This window comes from Panthera uncia, chromosome D4, assembly GCF_023721935.1.
Source record: "Panthera uncia isolate 11264 chromosome D4, Puncia_PCG_1.0, whole genome shotgun sequence".
In the NCBI taxonomy this organism is placed as follows: domain Eukaryota; kingdom Metazoa; phylum Chordata; class Mammalia; order Carnivora; family Felidae; genus Panthera; species Panthera uncia.
The window spans coordinates 91113783-91136378 of NC_064807.1; the positions used below are offsets into that span (position 1 = coordinate 91113783).

The 22596-nt window shown below is 62.9% G+C and overlaps 5 protein-coding genes across 11 annotated transcripts; 3 read left to right on the forward strand and 2 right to left on the reverse strand.

Annotated features, from left to right (window-relative positions):
• Positions 1-2474: 2474 nt before the first annotated feature.
• Positions 2475-3958, reverse strand: TMEM203 (transmembrane protein 203). Its single transcript, XM_049632295.1, has one exon. The coding sequence runs from the start codon at positions 3732-3734 to the stop codon at positions 3324-3326; it is 411 nt and encodes a 136-aa protein (XP_049488252.1). The 5' UTR covers positions 3735-3958; the 3' UTR covers positions 2475-3323.
• A 47-nt stretch (positions 3959-4005) lies between these two features.
• Positions 4006-12785, forward strand: NDOR1 (NADPH dependent diflavin oxidoreductase 1). Of its 7 annotated transcripts, none has more exons than XM_049632285.1 (14): positions 4008-4241; positions 4584-4661; positions 8528-8625; positions 9540-9638; positions 9723-9824; positions 9935-10144; positions 10316-10437; positions 10548-10768; positions 10881-10988; positions 11171-11285; positions 11422-11568; positions 11667-11812; positions 11899-11993; positions 12081-12785. In XM_049632285.1, the coding sequence occupies exons 1-14, from the start codon at positions 4107-4109 to the stop codon at positions 12223-12225; spliced, it is 1821 nt and encodes a 606-aa protein (XP_049488242.1). In that variant the 5' UTR covers positions 4008-4106; the 3' UTR covers positions 12226-12785. The 7 variants fall into 7 exon arrangements, with proteins under 7 accessions (XP_049488217.1, XP_049488200.1, XP_049488242.1 ...); XM_049632233.1 differs by having other exon boundaries at positions 4009-4241; positions 11667-11785; XM_049632251.1 differs by having other exon boundaries at positions 4009-4241; positions 11667-11785; positions 12136-12785.
• Positions 12509-15572, forward strand: LOC125924685 (uncharacterized). The gene is made up of 2 exons (XM_049633427.1): positions 12509-12637; positions 13150-15572. Exons 1-2 carry the CDS (start codon positions 12509-12511, stop codon positions 14299-14301), a joined length of 1281 nt encoding a protein of 426 aa, XP_049489384.1. The 3' UTR covers positions 14302-15572.
• A 121-nt stretch (positions 15573-15693) lies between these two features.
• RNF208 (ring finger protein 208) lies at positions 15694-17299 on the reverse strand. The gene has a single exon (XM_049625232.1). The coding sequence runs from the start codon at positions 16679-16681 to the stop codon at positions 15839-15841; it is 843 nt and encodes a 280-aa protein (XP_049481189.1). The 5' UTR covers positions 16682-17299; the 3' UTR covers positions 15694-15838.
• A 2075-nt stretch (positions 17300-19374) lies between these two features.
• On the forward strand, positions 19375-21476 carry CYSRT1 (cysteine rich tail 1). Its single transcript, XM_049632309.1, has one exon. The coding sequence runs from the start codon at positions 20745-20747 to the stop codon at positions 21159-21161; it is 417 nt and encodes a 138-aa protein (XP_049488266.1). The 5' UTR covers positions 19375-20744; the 3' UTR covers positions 21162-21476.
• Positions 21477-22596: the final 1120 nt, after the last annotated feature.

Consider the following 22596-nt stretch of genomic DNA (forward strand, 5'->3'; position numbering starts at 1 on the left):
AGCGGGCGCCGGAGCCAGCGCGCGCCGGGAACTGCGGCCGCCGCCCGGCGCCGGCCTTCTCGCCGCGGCCACGCCCCCCGCCCGCCGTCTACGGCGGGGGGCCGGCTCGGACCCGCCCCGCGCCCGGCGGCCCCACCTACGACAGGGGAGAACGGCCGGCCGCGCTGATTGGACACCGCTCGCCCTGACCTCTCTTTCCCGGGGACTTAGTTGGATAGCGCCGGTCTCCGGAGCCAGTCCCCATTGGGGAAAGGCCCTCTTGGGCACGCCCCCGACCCCTCACGCCGCTCATTGGCGGCCCCACTTCCGCCTCTGCGCCATTGGTCTGCAGCGGCCGGGGGGGCGGAGCCCGGAGGGGGCGGGTCCTGGCGGGCAGTCCCAGCCGGACCCCTGGGCCCAGAGCGGTGGGTGACCTTGGCTGGGCTCGGCACTTCCTCATCGTGCCAGCACCCAGTCCACCTGTTCCTCGCGCTCAGAGTGCAGTGGGAGAAGGGCCTTTCCAGGACTGGAAAGCTGTTCTCGCTCCCGTGAGTGGTACACGGGCTGTGCACCAGCCTCCTGACTCCATTCAGGGACTGCCCACCTGTGGTCCTCGGTCTTCTGCGGACTTAGTGGGGATGCCAATGCCGGAGATCCACCCAGTGCTGAGGAATTGGTTTCTCGGGAACCCCTAGCTCTTGCCAGCCCCCAGAACTCACCCTATTACTCAGACAATTGGGAGAAGTGCTACTCCGCACTTTGCCATCCAGGGCCCGCCGAGCAGGGACAGGAGTGCAAAGCTGTGAGGAAGCACAAAGCTCCCCGCACACAGCTCTCTAACGCGGAAGGAGCCACAAAAGCCACACTGTGCATTTCACCCTGTTGCCTCCCCACGCTACCCCTCTTAACATCTGCTGAACTTCCCCCATCCCAAGGCTGGAAGGGGTGCCAGTGAGCCCAAGAGCACAGCTTCTTTGCCCACATGCCATGAAGAAGCTCACTCCCAGTTGAGGGCTGCACAGCACCCACCACACTCTTTCAGGCCCAGTGGAGCCAAGGGGAGAAGGGGAAACGGGGGCACGGACACAGAGATGCTGCTAGCCTTCCCCTCCTCTCTCCCAGTAACGGCACTACTGCCTGCTGCATCACTCACCTTTCAGGGACAGGGCTCCAAGGACACCTGGGGCTCTGCATAGAGCGGGGGCACGTTTCAACCTGGGGTGCCCTTCTCAGCTTCTGGGTCCCGTGGTGGTCTGCACTGACCGACTTACACCTCTCCATTCTGTTGAGCCGAGAAAATAAACTGGATTTCAGCTTTCGGAAGTCAAGTGTTTCCTTCCTCGGCTCTCATCAAATCACCTTTCCAAAGGAAACTAAGCCTTCTCATGCACATCACCTCTACAGCAACAGGATCACTCAGTCCTGAACTACAGAACACAACAGGATACAACACATGCAATCTAAAAATAACATTAAAGGGAAAAAAACACTTCCTGGCACTTGGCTGGCTCGGTCAGAGAAGCGTGCGACCTCTTGATCTCGGGGTCGTGAGTTTGAGTCTCACATTGGTTGTAGAGATTATGTAAATAAACTTAAATAAATAACAGTCCATTTCTAATGTTCAGCTTGTATCTGACTTTGACGCAATTATGCCAATACTGGGTAGAAAACATTTTTATAGCCGTGGGACACACCAGAACAGTCTCCAACTCAAGCATCTCAATGGTTCAGGCCACGCAGCATCCATTCTAGGCAAAGGGTCACAAAGCTGCTTCACCAGAGTAAGACTGCAAATTTGTTCTAGAGAGGGCCGGACAGTAAATATTTTAGCCTAGTGGTTCTCACCAGGGGCAGTTTTGTCCCCCAGGAGACTTGTTAATGTATGAAGACACTTTTGGTTGTTACAAGGGAGGCATGCTACTGGCATCTAGTGAGTAGAGGCCAGGGATGCTGGCCAGGGATGTTGTATTCTACAATGCTCAGAACAGCCCTTCCCCCCGCCCCCCCCCAACAAAGAATGGCTTGACCCAAAAGGCCAAGAGTGCCAAGTTTGAGAGACCCTGGACACTGCAGGCCACATTCACTTTCTGTCACATGTTCATGTTTATAATCCTTTGAAAATGGAAAAGTTACTCTTAGCTGAAAGGTAGTACAAAAACAGACCTCAGGCCATAGTTGGCTGACCCCTGCTCCACAGCAAGGCCTACAAAGACTGCACACCGGCAGGAAGACAAGGTTCTGATGTCACACAAACCATTCAGCAGGTCCTCAACACAGGCCTACCCCATGATATCTTCACCCTGGCTCCCCAGGCAGGAAGCAAGGATTCCCCAAGGGAACACCCCCCCCACACACACACACACATTGGCTAAAGAAACTCTAGTGCATTCCTGTCTCCCTACAGTCAGCTCTGTAACCAGCTACATCGCACAGCAGGGACCTTCTCAGCATTCATATTGTTTCACCCTCAAGAGGTCAGGCAACCACTGCGCATCTCAGCAAAACATTCTCTTATTTTATTTTTTATCTCAGCAAACGTTCTCATTTGGCACCTTAAACTAAACACCTCAGGCCAACAAATGTGGGCCAAGACCATTTGCAAGTCTCGATGCCTATGAGCATCAAAGCTGTTCCTCTCTCTGGTCCCTTGAGGGAGGCCTAAATCTGTCTCAGGTGTGCTAACAGTGCTGGCCACAAGGTGGTGGTGGAAAAATTGTGGACGATGCAATCCGCTGGGATAGGAAGCCAAGCAGCGCTTCATAAGCAAAGTTCTCTCAGGCGACAGATCTCCAAATAGGGTCCCAGTCGTGCTTACTCAACATACTCCTGTCTGCCTGAGCTGGAATGAAGAAGAGGCCATCCTCCCCAGTGGCTCAGGGGAGGAGACACAAGCTGGTTTACACTTTGAGCTCAAGCATCTAAGTCTTGTCCAGATGGAGGGGGCAGTGAGCTCTTAGGTTAGTGCTTCTGGGCAGAGGAAATCCATAAGACCAGCTCTGCAGCCCTTGCACAGAGAGTACTTTCCCAGGATCCATAAACATACGCAGAGCCCATCAGGACATTTTACTGTCAGAGAAATGGCCTGGGGTCCTTCTCAGGATCTCAATTCAGGGTTAGCTATTCAAAGCATGAAATAACAGGAAATACATTTTAAGAATCAAGGCTGCTCTTTTTAGCCCTGCTGAGGGAACAATTTCAGACATGGACTGGTAGAAAATTGGGCACTCGCCAGGGCAGGAGCTGGCTTTCCTTTCAGACCCAGACTTCTCCTTTGGTACGGTGGAAGTAGGAACTCAGCTTGGGGTCCAGCATGCTAGCCGTCCAGAGTTCACTCCCGCCTGAGGCTAGTTGACCCGACAGGCGCGGATCATGAGCAGCTGCAGGAGAATGAAGACCGGAGACGTGATCAAGCCGAACCAGAGCTCCCGAGTCTGCTCCACCAGCTTCTGGCACAACAACATCTCGAAGACAAACTTGAGGCTAAGAACCGTGAGGACCCAGAAGAGGCGGAGCACTGCCAACCTCTTCTCTCCGTCCTGGAAGAGGCGCACAGACACGATGGTGGTGAAGTAGGTGCTGAGCCCATCAGCGGCGAAAAAGGGCACGAATACGTTCCACCAGGAGAGGCCGGGGGCCAGGCCGTCCACACGCAGTGCCAGCAGCACGGAGAACACCAACAGGGCCAGCAGGTGCACGAAGATCTCGAAGGTGGCGAAGCCCAGCCACTGCACCAGCTCCCGGAGCGAGAAGAGCATCGCGCCGGTTGAGCGCGGGCCGGGGCCCGGCCGAGCGTCCCACCGGCAGGGCTGCGCCTCCTCTCCCCGTGGGCCTCGCCGGCGCCCGCCGCCGGCGCCGCTGCGGCGAGCACGAGGCAGCGAACGGCTCCGCCTGCCCCGGCCCTCGGTCCTGGCGTGTCGCCAATATCTTGGCCGCGGCCCGGGACCCAGCACCGGCCGCTAACGGATACCCGCCCCCCTCGGTCGCCATGCCCTGCCGGGCGCGGTCTAAGGGCGTCACTTCCGGCCACCACCGGAAGTCGGAAGTCCAAGCTGGTCCAGGCCACCTAGGCCTGCGGGATCTCTTAGCTGGTCCGGTGCTTGGGTGCCGGGGTTTCCCGGCGCGCCCGGATGCCGAGCCCGGGGCTTCTGGTGCTCTTCGGCAGCCAGACAGGCACGGCCCAGGATGTGTCGGAGAGGCTGGGTCGCGAGGCTCGGCGCCGGCGGCTTGACTGCCGGGTGCAGGCCCTGGACTCCTACTCGGTGGTGAGGGAGCCCTAGGGCTTGGGCGGTGAGACCGAGCAGGCCGCGGGCGCCAGCCCCCAGAGCCCTCGACCGCAGGGCACCGTGTGTTGTGTGAGAGCGGACCGTTCCATTATGGCGGGTTTAGGGGGCAGGAAAACTTGGGGACAGTGGCAGGGCTTAGCACGTGGAGAAACGGGCAAGGTGGGAGGATGGAGCCTGAGAGGGCAAAGGCAGGCCGGCCGCTCACGGGTGCTTCGTGACTCCGTTTGCCATACCCCCCGAGTGAAGGAGAGGGGCCAGGCTGCGGAGAGCATACCTACTTGCTACAGCCCGAGGTCTTAACACATGTGTCTTTTTGTTGAGGTGAATCTGATTAGTGAGCCCCTGGTGATATTTGTTTGTGCAACTGCAGGCCAAGGAGACCCCCCTGACAACATGAAGGTAAGGCTGACCTGAAGGCTTTCTTTGCTCAGCAGCTCAGATCACTGCCCTGGACCCTCACTGTTTTCATTGCCTGGGGAGTCCAAGAAGCACAATGAACAGTTGCCCTCCTATATCTGTTGCACGTTAGCCGTGGATTTGGGAGGGAACTGGGGGCTCTGGCTGTCCTCCCTAATAAACTGTTCACAGGCCACTAAATAGCCTTGTTCTCCATTTTAACCTTTAATATTTTCTCCAGGGCTATATATGAATCTGGTGTGGGTCTTGTGAGTGTTTCAAAATTGTTGGACCTTCCTCTGGGAACATTCTTCAATTCTTTGACCATCTTTTGAACACACATTCTATTCCAAACATGGTCTAGTGCTGGGAATCCAGCCAGGAACCTATTTCTTTCCTCAGGGAGCTCACAATATAGCACAAGCAACAAGTTTAACAGGCAGTTACAATACGAGAAGATACATGCTGCCAGAGAAAGTGCCAGCCGTTATGAGGACATTAACAAACGCTATCTAGCCCAACCTGCAGGCTCAGGGAGAGCTTCCTGGAAGAAAGGAGTGTAGGCTAAGTCCTGAGGATAAGTGGGGGCTAGCCAGGCACCAGGAAACTGGGAGCAGCCTGTGCAGAGGAGAAAGACCAGCTCAGGGAAGAGCAGAAAGCAGTTGAGGATGACAGAGCCAAGGAATGCATCAAGGGGGGGAGGGGAGACGAGAGGCAGGAAGCCAGACCTGATCCCAAGAAGCTGGACCGCCCCAGCAAGGTGGATGGGCTTGAGGTGAAGGGCCATGCAGTCCACTGGGTGACAGTCATATTTGTGTTCTAGCGAAACTGCTACGTGTCGACGGGGAGGGCAGGCTGTAGGAGAGCAAGAACAACTCAAGAGGACGCACAGTGAAGGCAGGAGGGTGGCAGACAGCAGAGAAAAACAAGACACCTTCCAGAGATGTTAAGGTAGAATTGAGAGGACGTGGAATCACACAGGCCTAAAAGCTGGGAACAAAGATGAAGTCGAGACAGGGATTCGGGCTCAGGGACCAGAGTGGATGGTAGTTCCATGCACAGAGATGGAGACCAGGAGGGCCAAGGGCTGGAAGTCATCCAGGGGGAGATACTAGGTAGGTGTGGAGCTCTAGCAAGGACCCTGGGCGAGGCATGAGAAAGCCCCTCCCTTTCCCCTGGGACAGGTGGCCCTGAACACTGAGGGCATGGGAGGTGGCGAAAAGCCTGTGAGGGGCAGGAAAGTGGCTCCAACAGCAAAAAGAGGGAGTGCCCCAAATCCAAGGTCAAGGCAGGAAGGTGATTGTTCTGAGAGAAAGGTCTCCAGCACTCAACGCTGCACAGAAGTGAAGTAAGATAAAACCTGAGCAGAACTGGTAGGGTTTATCAGCAAAGGGACCGCTGGTGACTTTGGGGAAAGCGGTATCAGCAACTTACTGGGGGAGAAGCGAGGTCACAGGGGAGCAGCAGGTATGTGGAGAGAATCTTAAGGACGTCTGTACATTAAACAATCACCAGAAAGATTCTGGCTGTGAGTGGGGCTAAGGGGTTGGAAAGAAGGTGTTAAGGTGAGAGAAACCTGTTAAAGGCTGGTGGTGGGGGAGAAAGAGGCTCATGACCGAAGAGCAGGGTCAGAGCGGGGGACGATGGGAGACATGGGGCCAAGACCCCAGAACAGTCAGGAGAGGTCTGAGACAAGAAGAGGGACAGGAGAGAAGGCAAGTGTGAGGGGATCAAAGGCAGGAGGTGAATTGTGGATGCCCGTGACACAGGACATGGGAGGGGAAACAAAGACCTCTACGAGGTCAGCTGGGCTGGGGTGCAGACTGGACATCAGAAGCCAACAGCGTGAAGGTGGCGATGGTCACCCTGGATGAGGGTGCACAGCGAAGACTGCAGGCATGGACACCTCCACGGAGGTGGCAGGAGGGGCCCTCCCCGGCCACAGTGCGACCTGCAGGCTCCTTGGAGAGGCTGCAGACTGAGGTCCCAGGAACACGGAGGAGGGGGCGTGGCACCTGCTGAAGACCAGGCTTAGTGACCAGCTGTGTACTAAACAGGAAGACACTGGCTGCCTTGCCTCAGTCCTCAGAACGCTGTGGTCAGGCACGTGCTCCCGGCTAGTGGACCAGAGGAGCCCTCTGTGGGGAAACTAACCACAGGCAAGTCCCGCAGGGTCCCGGCCACGAAACGCACGTTGGGTGACAGGCCCAAACTCACAGTTTTCTGTCAGCGTCTTAAGTACAAATAGACCACGAAGAACCACCATACCCTCAGGTACCCTGGAGGAGTAGAGGCGGAGCAGGCCGTCCAGAACTCGGCACCCACGGGACAGGAAGGAACACACAAAACAGGGCAAAAGCTGGAAGCGCTGGGAATGCTCTTTAAGACGATAGCAGGAAAACTTGAAAAGATCAGAGAGCAGAGTTGAGAAATTCTCCTGGAAAGTGTAACCAAAAATGAACGAGGAACCGAGAAAGGAAATAGCAAAATTCTAAGATCGTGTTAGTAGCCTCGGAATGAGAAGCAGTGGGGAGAAACTGACCAAAGAGAGCAACTGACAAAACATCCCAGAACTGAAAAAGGGTCCACCGGGTACTTGGGAAGGGCCCATCTGGAGTGGAATGGCTCCCGCCAAGGCACATCATGGTGGGTTACGGCTCTCGGGGATCGAGAGTGCCCAGGTAGCCGGTGGGGGACAGAGGGGGACACATGATGCTGGTTTCGTGGCCCAGCTGAACCAGCTTGGAGCAAGGACTCGGGCTCTTTGGAAAAACCATTTCCACCAAAAGTGTGCCCTGCCAACCTGCCAGTCACTGTGAAGGGAGGGCCCAAGCATTTGCAGGTGCGGAGTTGTGAGAAGTGTACCTTCACTGGGAAGGATATTTTTGGCAAGCTTCGGGAAACAGGCCTTTGAGGAGGAGCATGCAGGAGAGGTCTCCAGAGGCAGAGAGTGTAGTCCCCAGTTACTGGCTGATGCAGCTCAGCCCTTGGGGTGTGGTCCAGGGTGGTCCAGGACCAGTGAGCAGAGCTGTGCCCCAACAGGGCCCCTCCATGCCAGTTATGAAGTACAAGGGACATGGAATGCAGCTAAAGCCTGGACCACATGTGAAAGTTGGTGTCCAGGGCTCAGGTCACCACGGGCTGAAGGTGATAGGGAGCTGTATTTGAAAAGTGCTTCTGGAGGCCTGTGGGGAGGCTGGGGCAGAGTGTGGGCCAGACAGGTTCCAGTGAGGGTCCCCGGAGGGAAGAAGAGGCACCTGGGCTGTGACCTTGGGGGTCTGGCTGTAAGGCCCCTGGGTTGGCCAGATGCATGGAGGTGAGGGTGTCCTGGGGAAGGACACAGGTCTGGGTCCTTGGCCGTGAGGGTGGCAGTGAGCACAAAGCAGCCTGATGGGGGCCCAGGGCTAGAAGAAGGCTCCAAAAGAGAAACTTGGTTTGATGGGATGAGACTAGGACCACAGAGGGGTCCTGTGGTGCCCCGAGGTTCAGAGCTGAGAACAGAGGGGTCTTTGGGACATGGGGCTCAGTGTGAAGGGAGGAAGTGGTCCCAGGGGCAGCCTGAGCAGGAGCAGGTGCCACTCCTGCCCTGGGGAGGCAGCGGGGCAGGTGCCAGTAACCCTCACAGGGCCCCCTGCCCAGGAAGGGGTGGGGCTCCACACTCTGGTGGTGGCTCTGGGGCAGCTCTATGGTTTGCGAGTTTCTGCCTTTTTCCAAATCTTTTGCCATTGTGATAGAATAAAAAATGGTCTGGTTTCAGTAACAAAGATCTGAAGGAACAGGGAGGGTCTAGGTTGTGGCTCCTCCCTACTCTACCCTAGGGCCCTGGTGGCCCAAAGCAGGGCCTCTAACTTGGCTTCTTCTGGCTGTAGAACTTCTGGAGGTTCATATTCCGGAAGAATCTGCCACCGACTTCCCTCTGTCAGATGGACTTTGCTGTTCTGGGCCTCGGGGATTCCTCTTACGCCAAGTGAGTAGGGGCAGGAAGGCTGCTGGCCTGCAGGGACTGCCCTTGGGGTTGAGCACAAAGTCCTGGTGGAGGGACAGGTGACTCAGCCCCCAGGGCTCCTTCTAGACTTTGGGCCATGGCCAGGCTGTGGGGACCATTGGGGAGCATCTGGGCTTGAAGGGTGAGCAGAGCACAGACAGGAGGCTGGCAGGACAGGAAAGTAGGCACCAAAACTCCGGGGTGGGCCCAAGGTGTCTCGTAGGACAGGAAGTGACGTCTGGAACTGGACATCAGGGGCCTCAGGCAGCACCATAGGCTGACACGTGACTTAGGGCAGCAAAGGCCTACCTGGCTCTTCCCACTTTTCCATGAGAAATTTGGGCTCACAAAGACAGCACAGTGGGATTAGGCAAGGGGCCCAGAAGACCCCCCAGCCCCAGGAGCCACCTCCAAGGCCACTGCTTCCCTGGGTATGGTGGCATGACCACCTCGGCCTTGTTCTTGCCAATTTTCAGGACCTATCTGTATCCTAAGCCAAGAATGATGTTGCTTTGTGTGATTTCTTAAAGAAGCACTGAGGAATTTGTGTGTGAAGGTTCGCATGTCATTAGGTCACTGAAACAGTCCAGCACAGGGCGGGCGGGGTTGGGGGTGGGGGGTCGTTGGTCGTACCAACGCTTCCAAAGCCAGATACAACAAGGGCAGGACTGTGCTCGCTGAGGTGAACAGGGCAGCGCGACCCTCCTGTGCCCGGGGTTTTGTTCTGTGCACAACATAGATGTTGGTTCACGGCAGCACAAACACGGGCATCTTGCCAACAGTGCTCTCTGGGAGGGGTGTCATTTGAGGCCCGGGGTCTTCTGCTTCTTCGGGGCTGCTTGCCCTCTGCCCTCCGCCCAGGGCCTGCCCAAGCAAGCCTGGCTCTCTCTCTGTAGGTTCAATTTCGTGGCCAAGAAGCTGCACCGACGGCTGCTGCAACTTGGGGGCAGCGCCCTCCTGCCTGCGTGCCTGGGAGATGACCAGCATGAGCTGGGGTGAGTGGGGTGAGGGCAGCTCTCCTGCAGGCCCGGCCAGGGGCAGGGGCCCCTCAGGACAGCGCGCACATGCTCTCTCTCCAGGCCCGACGCTGCTATTGACCCCTGGCTGCACGATCTGTGGGAGAAGGTGCTGGGGCTCTACCCGGTGCCCCCTGACCTCGGCGTGATCCCCCCCGGAGTCCCGTGAGTGTGGGCCTCGGTGGGGCTCCCGCAGGCGCACTTAGAGCGGCCTGGCCGCGGGGCCACTTGTGAGGCTCTGCTGACGGCCTGACGGGTGTGTGTCCTCCCTACAGTTTGCCCTCCAAGTTCACCCTCCGCTTCCTTCCGGAGGCCCCCAAGATGTGCTCTGAGGAGCAGCATGTGGCCAGTGCAGATCCCCCAGGTCCCCCTTCAGAGCAGCAGCCCTTCCTGGCACCCGTGGTCACCAACCAGAGGGTCACCAGCCCCTCTCACTTCCAGGACGTACGGCTGATCGAGTTTGACATCACGGGCTCTGGGCTCAGGTGAGGGGCCTGAGACACCAGGTGGGTGGTGGCCGAGGGATGGGGGGGGGGGTGCCAGCCGGGCTGCAGGGAAACACATCCATCCGAGGACCGCCGCCCCCAGCCCTCCCCTGAGCCCCCAGTGCCCTGCCCGCACCCTCCCTCACTTTTCCCGTTGGCTTTCCCATGCAGCTTTGCAGCTGGCGACGTGGTGCTGATCCGGCCCCAGAACCAGGCCAGCCACGTCCAGCAGTTCTGCCGGGTGCTGGGCCTGGACCCCGACCAGTACTTCACGCTGCTGCCCCGGGAGCCAGGTGAGCCCGGGGACCCCGGCTGCGGCCACCCTCTCTCTCCGCCCTCCCGGGGTCCGCGGCCCGCCCAGCCGTGTCCCGACCCCTCACAGGCTCCCCGCTTCCTGCCGCAGGTGTCCCCTGCCCCACGCAGCTGCCCCAGCCCTGCTCCGTGAGGCACCTCGTGTCCCACTACCTGGACGTCGCCAGCGTGCCCCGCCGTTCCTTCTTCGAGCTCCTGGCCTGTCTCTCTCCCCACGAGCTGGAGCGGGAGAAGCTGCTGCAATTCAGTGCCCCCCAAGGTCAGGAGGAGCTGTATTCGTACTGCAACCGGCCTCGCAGGACCGTCCTGGAGGTGCGGGCAGGCGCGGGCAGGCGCGGGCAGACGGGCAGGCCCAGGGCTCTGAGCCACAGAGCCCACGTGTGGCGGTGCTGGCCGGAGCCTAGCCGGGGCTGTCTCTGCCCAGGTGTTGTGTGACTTCCCACACACGGCTGGAGCTGTTCCCGCAGACTACCTGCTGGACCTCATCCCCCCGATCCGCCCGCGGGCCTTCTCCATCGCCTCCTCTCTGCTGGTGAGGGCCTGTCGGGCAGAGCCCGGGACCGGCTTCAGGGATGCCGGGGTCGCGAGGGGCGAGGGGGCCGACCCTCGACATCTGCCCCACGTCTGGGACCTCCCGGGGGGAGTGGGCGGAGTCTGAGGCCGGTTGGCGGGCAGGCGGCCCGTGGAGCACAGCACCCGCCATCCCATCCCCAGGCTCACCCCTCGAGGCTGCAGATTCTCGTCGCTGTGGTGCATTACCGGACGCGCCTCAAAGAGCCCCGCCGGGGCCTCTGCTCCTCCTGGCTGGCGTCTCTGGATCCTGGGCGAGGTGAGCCCTGCTTTCTGGAGGGGGGGCGGGTAGAGCCCCGGGCCAGGGCCCCCGTTCTCCTCTGTGCACCACAGCCGGTCCTGGACCGGGGCCCTGGTCCTCAGAGCCTCCTCACGCCTCCTCCCTCCTGCCGTAGGACCTGTCCAGGTGCCTCTGTGGGTGCGGCCCGGGAGCCTGACCTTCCCGGAGACACCGGACACACCCGTGATCATGGTGGGTCCCGGCACCGGTGTGGCCCCTTTCCGAGCAGCTGTCCAGGAGCGGGTGGCCCGGGGTCAGACCGGTGAGCACGCAGGGCCTCTGGCAGGGTAGCAGCTGGGGCTGCCTGGGCCGAGCCTCACGGGCCTGGGTCCAGGCTTGAGGCCACCTGTGATCCCCCAGGAAACTTCCTGTTCTTCGGCTGCCGCTGGCACGACCAAGACTTCTATTGGGAATCTGAGTGGTTGGAGCTGGAGAGGAAGGGCTGCCTGACCCTCTTCACAGCCTTCTCCCGGGAGCAGGTGGGTGTGCTGGGCAGGGCGGTGCCGGCAAGGAGGGGGCCAGGCCAAGGATGCACCATCCCCATGCCCCGCCCCCGCCCCCTCCGCTCCCCCTCCCCTCCCCCTCCCCGTAGGAGCGGAAAGTGTACGTGCAGCACAGGCTCCGGGAGCTCGGGCCGTTGGTGTGGGATCTGCTGGACCGCCGAGGCGCCTACTTCTACCTGGCGGGGTGAGCCTGGGCCCCCGGGGGGTAGGGGTGGGAGCCGGCCCTCCGGAGGTCCCAGCCCTACTGAGCCCTCCCGGCCCGTCCCTCCAGCAATGCCAAGGGCATGCCGGCAGATGTGTCAGAAGCCCTGACGTCCGTCTTCCAGGAGGAGGGTGGGCTCTCCGGCCCTGATGCAGCCAACTACCTTGCCAGGCTCCAGCGGACGATGCGTTTCCAGAGTGAGACGTGGGCCTAAGAAGCCATCCTGCCAGCCTTGGCCACTCTAAACGCTGCCCTCTGGGGGGGGCTACTGTCACCTTCCACCCTGCCCCCTGCACAGCCTCACTTCAGTCAACCTGGGGTCCTATACCCAGCCCTGACATCGCTGCCCACTCACCACCCCACCCCTGCCCCCATCCAGGGTTGCAGGCTACTGCCGGCCTTTCCCCACTGGCCCCAGCTTGGGTTCTGGTCAGGATGGTCCCTGGGCTGCCCCACCCTGCATAAGGACGGGGCCCCAGGAAGGAACGGGCAGCCCGATGGGCATCGGGGGCTCCCCAGACACCAGCTTCCAGACAGCATGCGAGCCCGGAGAGCCTTCTGAGGTTGTCCCAGGGGACAGCAGTTTCCCAGTCCCCCTCTGCCACATCTCTGTGCCCACCCACAAAGTACACGGTGCTGTCTCAGGGCCTCGCAGGGCCAGGGCTAGGGCTGGAAGGCAGGACCAGGGGAGACCCCCAGCTAGCACACTCTTTCCTCACCCTGTTCCTGGAACGACTCCGTAATAAACTGTGGGCTCTTGTTGGCTGTTTCTGACCTGCTCTTCCTCGTGCCTGTCTGGGTGCCTCGGGGCGTGTGTGGGCCCACAGTGGTCTGGACGGGGACAGCAGTCGTGGCGAGCACAAATGCACCACAGCTCAGCCGTCTTTGCTGCAGTAGTTTTTCCGGGTCTGACTCTGCGATGTGTCCTACTTGCCCACACTGTATGGGCTCTGCCCGGACTCCCGACAAGCAGGGGGCAGCCTAAGCGGGCCCTGGAAGGAAGGGTGAGGGGAGGCCCTGGCCAAGTGGGTATTGACCATTCCTTGCCAGTCCCGGGAGTAGCGGTCCCGGGAGTAGCAGTCCCTCCGGTGGGAACGGGGCGGGGGGTGGGGCAGCCATTGTCCCCGCCCCTGGGAAGGGCCTTCGGTGCTCCGAGGGGAATTCCTGTAGGAGGAGTCGAGCCCTCCCGCCTACCCACAAGGCTGCTGCCTGGAGTCCGCCTGTCTGTCCGCCAGTTGCCGACACACGGGTGGGCCGAGGCGGCCACGTCCGGGCTGGGGCAGATCCCGTGAAGACGGCATCCGTGGGCCCAGGAGCTGCCCGGACCCAGCACAAGCGCTGGGGCCCAGGTGAAGTTGACTTTCCGGGGTGGGGCGAGGCTGCGGCAGTTTCGAGGTCTGTGCCGGGCCCTGCCCTCACCCAGAGGGCCGCACTGACCTTCACGGCCCCAACCACCCTCGTCACCACCCTGGGGACCCCACCCACCCATCCTGACCCCTGCCCTGGGGCCCCCACTCATGGCCCCCGTGACCTCAGCGCTGGGCTCCCCCGTCCACCTTCCACAGGCCCTGAACGCCTGGCCCCCCCGCACCCAGGGCTGGCAGATGAAGAGGTGGACGGCAGGGTTCGTGGGAATACCCAGGGTGCAGGGGCTGGAGACAGTGAACCCCTCCTGGGGGCCACAGCCACAGCCTGCCCCTGGGCTGGGAGAGCAAGGGAGGGTGAGGAGGGGGAGCCAGCGGGGGAACCTGGGCAGGAGGAATGCCCCATCTGCACAGAGCCCTACGGGCCCAGCGAGCACCGCCTGGCGCTGCTGAACTGTGGCCACGGCCTGTGTGTGGACTGCCTGCACCAGCTGCTGGTCGCGGCCCCCAGCGCCGACCTGGGCCGGGTCTGCTGCCCGCTCTGTCGCCAGAGGACACCCATGCTTGAGTGGGAGATCTGCCAGCTGCAGAAGGAGCTGCTGCAGGCGGACGGGCCCCAGGGCCCACGGCCCCCCACGCCCCCTGCACCTGCCCGCCGCGGCCCTGGGCCCTGGGCGTCCCTGGAGCACCGGTACCAGCTCCGCTTCCTGGCAGGACCCGTGGGCGGCCGGGGCTGCCTGCCTTTCCTACCCTGCCCGCCCTGCCTGGGTGCCCGGCTCTGGGCCTTGCGGGAACGGGGACCCTGCTCCCGCCGCCTAGTGCTGCTGGGCCTGCTGGCCCTTGAGCTGCTGGGGCTGCTGCTCATTTTCACGCCGCTCATGCTGCTGGGGCTCCTCTTTATGCTGCTGGACCGCGCTGGCCACTAAGCGGGGCCCGGCACACCTGCCGCCCGTGCCACCAGGGCCGCCGAGGGGCCAGGAGGCCCGGGCTTGCCCTGAGGCCTGATGGCCAAGCTGAAAAACCCAAGACTGAGTGGGGCACTGGCCTTCAATCGAGAACCAGGTCTGGGGCCAGGGCTACCCAGGAACCTGTGTTCAGCCTCCGACCGAGCCAGAGACTTCAAGCTACCCTGCTGCCCAGACGCTACTGATGCCCAAGGGCGGTGCTGGAGGAGGTCTGCAACCAGGGCCCCCCAAGCACCCCCTCGATGGAAGGGTCCCAAACTGACACAGCCGTCTTCACCCCGTCTCCCTGCCCCGCCCGGCCTGCCTGCAAGAGGGACACAGCGGACACGAAAGTGAACAGAGACGTCTGGTAGTGAGGTGACTCCTTGAAGAGAGTGGGGCCCTGGGTGCAGGTCCCCCCACCTGGTCATGTTCCAGATGAGGGCCAGCGTGTATTCCCTGAAGGACAGGGCACCAGAGGGGAGGGGCCCTTGCCGCGCAAGCTCAGGCCGCAAATAGCTCCCTCACTGGCTGGGTCAGGACCCAAGGGGGCGGCCCGAGCGGCCAGGCGCCCGAACCGCAAGGAACAAGGGCCCCGCCAGGCCTTGGAGCTGGGGAGCACTGAGCTGAGGCCCAGTGCCCTGCAACCTCATGTCATTGGACCCTTTATCTAAAGGACAAACACAGCACGACCTCGCGGGCTTGTGCCCAGCGCAAGGAATGGCTCTCAATAGACAGCAGCGGCTCCTGAAACCACTGTTACCGTGTTCTTGCTGTCTCTACCCCTTCTTCGGCATCCGGGGACTCTCCCCAACCCTTCCCTCCTCCCCCCCTCCACTGCAAAGGCTCTTCCCCAAATCCAGGTAGTGGAGCATGAGAGAGAAGGCCCCCCCAGTCCTCCTACCCCACCGGGATCTCAGCCAGTCTTGGTCTCAGTCCTGGCTCAGATTGGCCCAAAGGCCCTTCCCATTCAAGTTCAGAGGGTCTGGTGGGCACCAGGAGCCCGGTGGACTGAGGTGTCCCCCGCACAGCTGCCCCCACATCCAGGGGCCGGTGCAGAGGACGTGTCTGCCCTTTGCCCATTCTGCACCTCTGCCCACACCGGCACACACAGAAGGCTGGCTCTGCACAGACGTGCGGGGCATTCACGTGCACACACGCACGTGCACGTCCAGGCCCAGCCCTCCTGAGCGGCATGCCTGGCCCAGCCCGGTCCCTCCCTGGCGAGCAGAGCAGGCTGGCCCCAAGAGGCACTGGGCCTCCCTCTGGTGGCTCCAGGCTGGACCCCGTCTGGGCCACAGCCCTGGGCACGGGCCGCAAGAGCAGGCTTCAGTCCAGGGAACGAGGTGCGAACTTTGGCAAAGAGTTTTAATGGCAGAGTTGGTTGCGGCGGCAGTGCCACGCGGGGAGGGGCCGGAAGCGGTGGGGGGGGAGGGGTCAACAGGCGACAGGGCAGGGCCGGATCCCTGAAGAAGCGGCGAGCGAGGACTGGCAGGCGGCGGCGGCGAGCGGGCGGGTGCTACATGATGGAACAGGCAGACAGCGGGTTCCGCACATGGCAGGTGCACGCGGCCCCGCAGTACTGCCGGAAGGTCTGGTAGCAGCTGCCCTCCGGCTCGCCCCCCCACTGGCCCCCGGATGGGGCGGTCAGTGCCTCGGGTGGCAGGCGGCTCAAAATGGACGTGTTGACGGCTAGTGCGGCCAGGCCGTAGTCCGTGAAGAGCACAGTCTCCCGGCGGCAGGTGGGACAGGAGATGAACTTGTACTTGGGGCAGGACTCATAGAGAATCTGCAGGCACTGCTCACACACGGAGTGCAGGCAGGACAGCACGCGGGGCCGCCGCTGGGTGACGTTGTACGTGTGCCCGCAGGTGGGGCACTCCAGGGGCTCACCTGAAGCCGGCGCCGCCGTGGCGGGGGGCCCCGAGGCGGCAGGGCCGGGCCGCACCACATACTGATTCACGATGACCTCGTCCGCTGGCGCCACGCGGGGGAAGCCCAGCTCCACACTGCCCTTTCGGGGCCGTCGTGGCAACGGAGGGGTGCGGGGCGCCCCATCCAGGGTGGGCATGTCCCCCCCACACGCCTGGTTGACGATGATCTCTGTGTCTGAGGGCCAGGCGCGTTTGGGTGCCAGAGCAGGGGTGGGCCTCGGTGCAGGTGGGAAGCAAGCGGCAGCCGCCTGCAGCTCGGGGAACTTCTCAGGGTGAACAATCTTCATGGCCTCCATCTTGAGGATGACATGGGGGCCCTTCAGGCAGGACATGAGGAGGCCTGGCCAGCCACTGCCCACCTCGGGCCCAGGGTCAGCCGGCATCCGGCTGTCTCCAATCAGATTGGGTGTTCGGGTGGGTGGGGGCATTGGGTGAGGCCGGGGAGGAGGAGAGGGAGCAGCATCCTGGTCCTGCCAGGCCTGGTGGGGACCCCGGCCGCCCCGAGGACTCCTGGGGGCGGCCGGCGAGAGCTGGGGGGGCAGGGCCCCCCCCAGTGGCCACAGTGGCTTCTCCGGTCCAGTCCTAGGAGGAGGAGGAGGGAGAGGTGGGGGAGGAGGAGGGAGGCGGGGGCAGGGGAGTACGGGAGGCTGCCCTGGGCTGCAGGTCTGGCCCAGGGGCTCACCCAGGGTCTCTGGCTGCTGAGGCTGGAGAGGGGGCGTGGGGGGGGCTCCCCCTGCAGCCGAGGTCAGCAGTCCCTGAGCAGGGACATCCGGGCAGGCAGGGGCTAGGTGGGCCCCATGGCTCCAGGACAAGGCGCCCAGGGAAGGCAGCTAGCCTGAGCCCAGGCTGCGGGAGGCCCCAGGCCGCGGGCTCGGCGGCGGTGGCGGCGGCGGCGGCGGCGGCGGCGGCGGCGGCGGGAGCAGAAGAGAGGCCTGGACCAGGCCCGAGCTGCAGGTGAGAGACAGCGTGAGGGCAGCGCCCAGGGCCCACCCTCACCCCGCACAAAAGACAGGGCTCCCGACCTCTGACCCTCACCCTCGCTGGACTTGGGACCCAGCCCCCTCCCCAGCCCCCGCCCCCAAGGCCCAACCCCTGCCCGGGTGGGAAGGGGAGGCGAGTCGCGACCCCGCGGCCATCCCGCCCCGCCCCACCCGAGCTCACCTGCCCCAGCCTGGCGTCCCCGGGCCGCGCGCGCCGCCGCCGCAGAGGTTGTCTCAAAGGCAGGCCCGGATGCGACGCCCGCGCCTCGGCCCGGCGGCTCCAGCGGCTCCGGCGGCGACCTCGGGCGATGGCGCGGCACGGCGGCTCCCAGGGGCGCGGGGCTCGGGGCGCGGGGCGCGGGGCTCCGGGCAGCGCGGCGCGGCGGCAGGTGCGTGCGGAGCGTGGCGCGCTCTGCGGCGGAGACGCGGGGACCGCAGTGCGCGCGGCTCCCGCCCGCGCCCGCAGCGCCACCCCCCGTCTGGGGACCCGCGCGGGGTCCGCGGGGCGGGGCCAGTCTCAGCCGCCCCTCCATCGCCGCGGGCCTGGTGCCCGTTCCGGGGTTGCCCTTCCCTGCGGGCCGCGTATGAATCGGGACCCCCGCGACACCCCTTTCCAGTACTCCCACCCCAGTCCTGCTTGACCGACCCTGGGTCCTAGTCGAGTACCCCCACCCCCAATTCTAGAAGGCAAATCCTGCTTTTCGAAGCCGAGACTTCATAATGCCAGAGGGAAGAAGACAAGAGGAGCAGACTGGGGGGTCTCAGCAAAGCTGGTTCCCATAGCCTCCCCCCGCCCAGGACTGCCGTGTGCCCCCCCCCCCAGAGAGTCAGCGTCACTGCTGTCCTTCCACTGTGCCCCCAGTAGGCATGCCTCTGGCTCACAAGTGTAACCAGGTTGTGCTCAACGCTGGCAGGCTCAAAGAGGATGATGTGACCATGAGGCTGAGTAGGTGTGGGCAAGCAAGCTAGCAGAGGAGTGGATGGAGAGGGGGACAGTCGTTGGGAGAAGGGTCCAAGGACAGGACTCATGGACAGCTGGACAGGGTGAGGGGTATGCGGAAGGTCCGACAGACAGCTGGACAGGCCAGTGGGGCAACCCACGAGGACACGCACCCGCCCAGGGTGGGGTGGCCCTTTCCGGCATCCCATCAGGTCAGCACGTGCCCTGCTGTCACGTATTTGTGTGCTAACCTGACCCCACCCAGCATGGAGGCCCCATTCCTTTCTGTTTCCTCAAGCCGGGCTTCCCTGATTCCCTGGTGTCTACCCTCTCTCTGCCTGTGGGGAACCCTCAGGTGAAAGAAAGGACAGAGGACGTGTTGGCAACTACTGGGCAGGGGACCACAGCTGCCGGGGACCTGCACAGTGCCACCCCCTGACCTAACCCAGCTACCACGTGGCAGGCTAGCACTCCAGTGACCAGCACTGGGCCCTGTGCCTGACCCTGGACAGTCTCAGCCTCTTCTGGCCACAGCCCCTCTGCTCTGTCCAGGCCGAACTGCACCTGGCTATGGGCCTTGCCCCGCTCCTTCAGAGAGGTCGCTGTTCCTGGTGACGAAGCCCACGCGGGCAAAACAGACTGGAGCAGCGTAGCTGTCCCATGGGGCCCGACTTCGCTGCTCTGTTTCCAAAGCCATTTATGGAGAGCGGGTGTGGGAGGTGTGCAAATGAGCAGGTGCCTGACGGGATGGGCAGCGAGAGCCTTATGGGCTCTGGTTAAGATGGACAACTGAGAGAGCCCCGGTCAGGGGAGGGCTAGGCGCCCAGCCTCGGCCTCCCTCCGGGGCTGCTCGGCTTCCCACCCGCCCGCTGGGCGAGCACCCAAGGAGGCACCAGCCACTAAGCCCCACCCCTTGCCCCGAGGCCCCGCCCCTGGAGTGAGGTCCCGCCCCCTCAGGCCCACCTCCCGAGCCCGCCCAAATCCGCGCCTCCGGAGCTCCGGCGGTCAGAGCTGAGCGGCCTAGGCCGTGTCCTGGACCGTCCGGAGCAAGCAGACCCCGAACCGGGTCTTTAGAGAAACCTTGGAACGCGGAGGCTTCTGGGGAATAAAGTTCCCACCGGCCACCCTAGGCCTGTTTCACGCATGCGCCAGCCTCCGCCTCGCAGCAAGGGGCGGAGTCTGTAGGGGCAGTGGGTGGGGCTTCTAGAGCCTGCGCAGTGAGCGTCTGTCGTACACCTGCGAAGTCCGAGGGGCTCGGGGCCCGCTTCCCTCCACACCCGGTGCCGCAAAGGTGGAATTCGTGTCCGGACCGGTCTGACTGGCCTCATGCAGGCCACCCCGGTCACGCTGGCTTCTGGGCCACCTCTGATTTGATCCCGCCCTTCCTGGGGGCTCCGTTGGGCACCAAAGACTGGGGGCGCAGATCCTTGACCCACCCTACTGCCCTAATCGCTCCGAGGGGTGAAGATCACCAGTGCCAGGCCCAGACCCAAGTACTCACATCCATCGTCATCCCGTCACACACAGACACACGCACACACACGCACACACACGGCGACCCTGTGTGGCAGGTGCTACCTGCCAACTTAACAGATGAAAGTGGGAGACGCTGGTGGGGTGGGGAGCTGGTGGCCCCTGAGCGCGCCAAGAGAAGCTGCATTTTCAGAAATGAGCTACAAACAACACTTGCGAATGAAGCCCCTGTCGTCGCCAATTGTAAGGTCAGTTTTAGCAAAAGTGTGTAAATAAAACATTTTTTATCAGTTAGAAACCTATAAACCTCAGAGCAGTCTGTGCTCTCAGACATCTTAGCCCCTGTCTGCCAGGCAGAGGCTGTTGGTTGAAGTGAGGACCTCTGCCCTCTGCCTCAAAACAGGGGCCCTGAGGTAGGCGAGTGATGGCTGGGGTTCCCCAGCCCACCGCAGGCCTGGGAGCTGAGGCTGACTTCAGGCTCACCTCCTGCCCTCCTTCCTGGCGAGCTGCAGGTCCTGGGAGGGATGACGACGTGCCTCAGATGCATGGAGGCTGAGTCACCCAGGCTGGCCGTGCCCCTCGGAGCCCAGGCTGGGCCACCACCCACCTGAGAAGGAAGGGTGGGTGGCTGCTGTGCTGGGAGAGCTGGGGCCTCCTGGGATCTTGGGAACCCCATCTTTGAGCTCCGCCCCACGGCCCCGCCCCTCCCCAGGAGGGAAAAGGCAGCTGCCAGTTGCCTGCCTCACAGGCACTGGGACCTGGCCCACAGGACGAGAGGGGACACCGCTGCCATCAGCACTGCAGGTGGGTCCTGGGCTGAGGGGCTTCCCTGAACTGGGGCTCGGCCACGGGGACGGCACAGCTGCATCTCCCAGCCTCCCCACCCCATCCCCCACTGCCACGCAAGGAGGGCAGCTGGGAGACCTCGGCCCTCACACCCAGCTCACTCCCATGCGCACCCACACGACACATAAGCCTTGTACACCCTGGTGTCTCCACAGCCTGGCCCTTTGCGGGTTGGGCACTCTCTTGGGCTGCAGCTCTGCCCCTCCGCTGAGCTGATACTGTCTCCTCTGCCTGCCCCCGCCAGGCTGGGCCATGGACCCACATGAGATGGTCGTCAAGAACCCGTATGCTCATGTCAGCATCCCTCGGGCTCACCTGCGGCCTGATCTGGGGCAGCGGCTGGAGACGGCTCCTCCTTCCTGGGGGTCCCAGCCTCTGCCTGTGGGATCCTGCACCTCGGAGCCCACCGGGCTCTTGCAGCCCTCCGAGGAGGCTCCAGGGAGCAAGGGGGCCAAGGGGACCACCCGGGCCCAGGGCCAGCAGAGCTGGCAGCAGCCCTGCAACCCCTACAGCGGTGGGCAGCGCCCGGCAGGACTGACCTACGCTGGCCTGCCACCCATCGGGCGCGGGGATGACATCGCCCACCACTGCTGCTGCTGTCCCTGCTGTTCCTGCTGCCACTGCCCTCGCTTCTGCCGCTGCCACAGCTGCTGCTGCGTCATCTCCTAGCCCAGCCCCTGCCGGGCCGAGGGGCCTCCCGCAGGACCCCAACATGGCTCAGGCAGCCACAGCGGTGCCCACATGTTTGGGGCAGCCACTGGACCATTGTCGTGGGAGGTGGCCACTTTCCACCCTGGATAGGAGTATCTACCCGCCACAGAGGCCAACAGCCCAGCTCAGGCCCCTTGAAACAGAGCCCTGGGCACTGGCTGTAATGGCAGCCCTGGGGACACCCTTGACCACCTCCCTCAGGGCCCGCAGCCCCGGCAATAAATCAGAGTGACCTTTGTTCTGGTGACTCTTCTCTGCTGCTGCCCCCTTGAAGTGGGTCCCGGGCTGGACACAACCACCGACCTCAAGCCTCTGTGGTACATTCAGGGGTGGGGAAGCCACTGATGACATCCTAACCTGTGCTGCAGGTCTCCGGTCCGCCCAGAGGCTGGACAGAAGGGGTGGGAGTGTGTCCCCTGCCCTGGCCCAGACGGGCCTGGGTTCGAGCTGTCTTGTGTTCCCTAGGGCTGAGGCCGAGCCTGAGAGGTCAGCCAGTGGGTCAGACGATAGGAGGGTGTGGTGTTTGGAGCCAGGGGGGTGGAGCCCTAAGAAAGGCCTCCAGGAGGAGGGTCACGTTGGCGGGACTGCGCGGGTGGGGCCAGCACTGGCAAGTTTCTCGGAGCGGGGGCCCAGGCAGCCAGGACCGAGCCCTGCCCACCCGTGAGTCACGGCCCTACCTCGGCCGGGGTGTTTTTCTGGTTCCCCGTGAAATGTCCCATTCCTGCACATCTGTTGTGTGGCACCCAAGCCATGCTGCTCATCTGGTGTCCAGCCTCCAGGGCCTGGGCCTCCTGGACGAGGTGAACAGAAAAGGAGCTGGCCGGTGAGGCCCCTCGGAGAACATGTCTCCCCTCTGTCTGAGCAGGGTGATGTGCCTGCCTGGGGGTGGGGGGGGCGGGGGAAGAGTGGAGAGCTGAGCTGCTTAACACTGTCCTCACCTCACTGCCGAGGGGAGGCTGGGATGCCAGGGCAAGGAGCGAGTGGTAGGGCCGGCGCTGGGCACTCTGTGCTTTCCAGGGCCAGGCAGGGCCAGCCAGAGGAGGAAGCCGAGCTGGCCTTGCTGGATGGACGGGTCCCGGTGCCAGCCCTTCCCCGACCCAGGGTGACTGGCCGCAGGGCAAGACCCGTCTCTGGGTGTGGGTGGATATGTCATTGGCCTGACTGTACAGGGGCTCCGGTGTGCCAGTTTCCTGGCCCCTGCCCCATGGCCTGCCTCTACCAGAGGATGACCCCACCCAGGCCAGCCCCGGAAACCTGTCCAACCAGACAGAGAGACTGTGGACTGCCAGGGTGGTAGGAGTAAGGAGGAGCTCCTCTGGCTCTGACTTGCTCCCAGCTGAGTAGTGAGGGTGCCGAGGGTCCTGACCCCATCCTGGCCATTCTTGACACACCC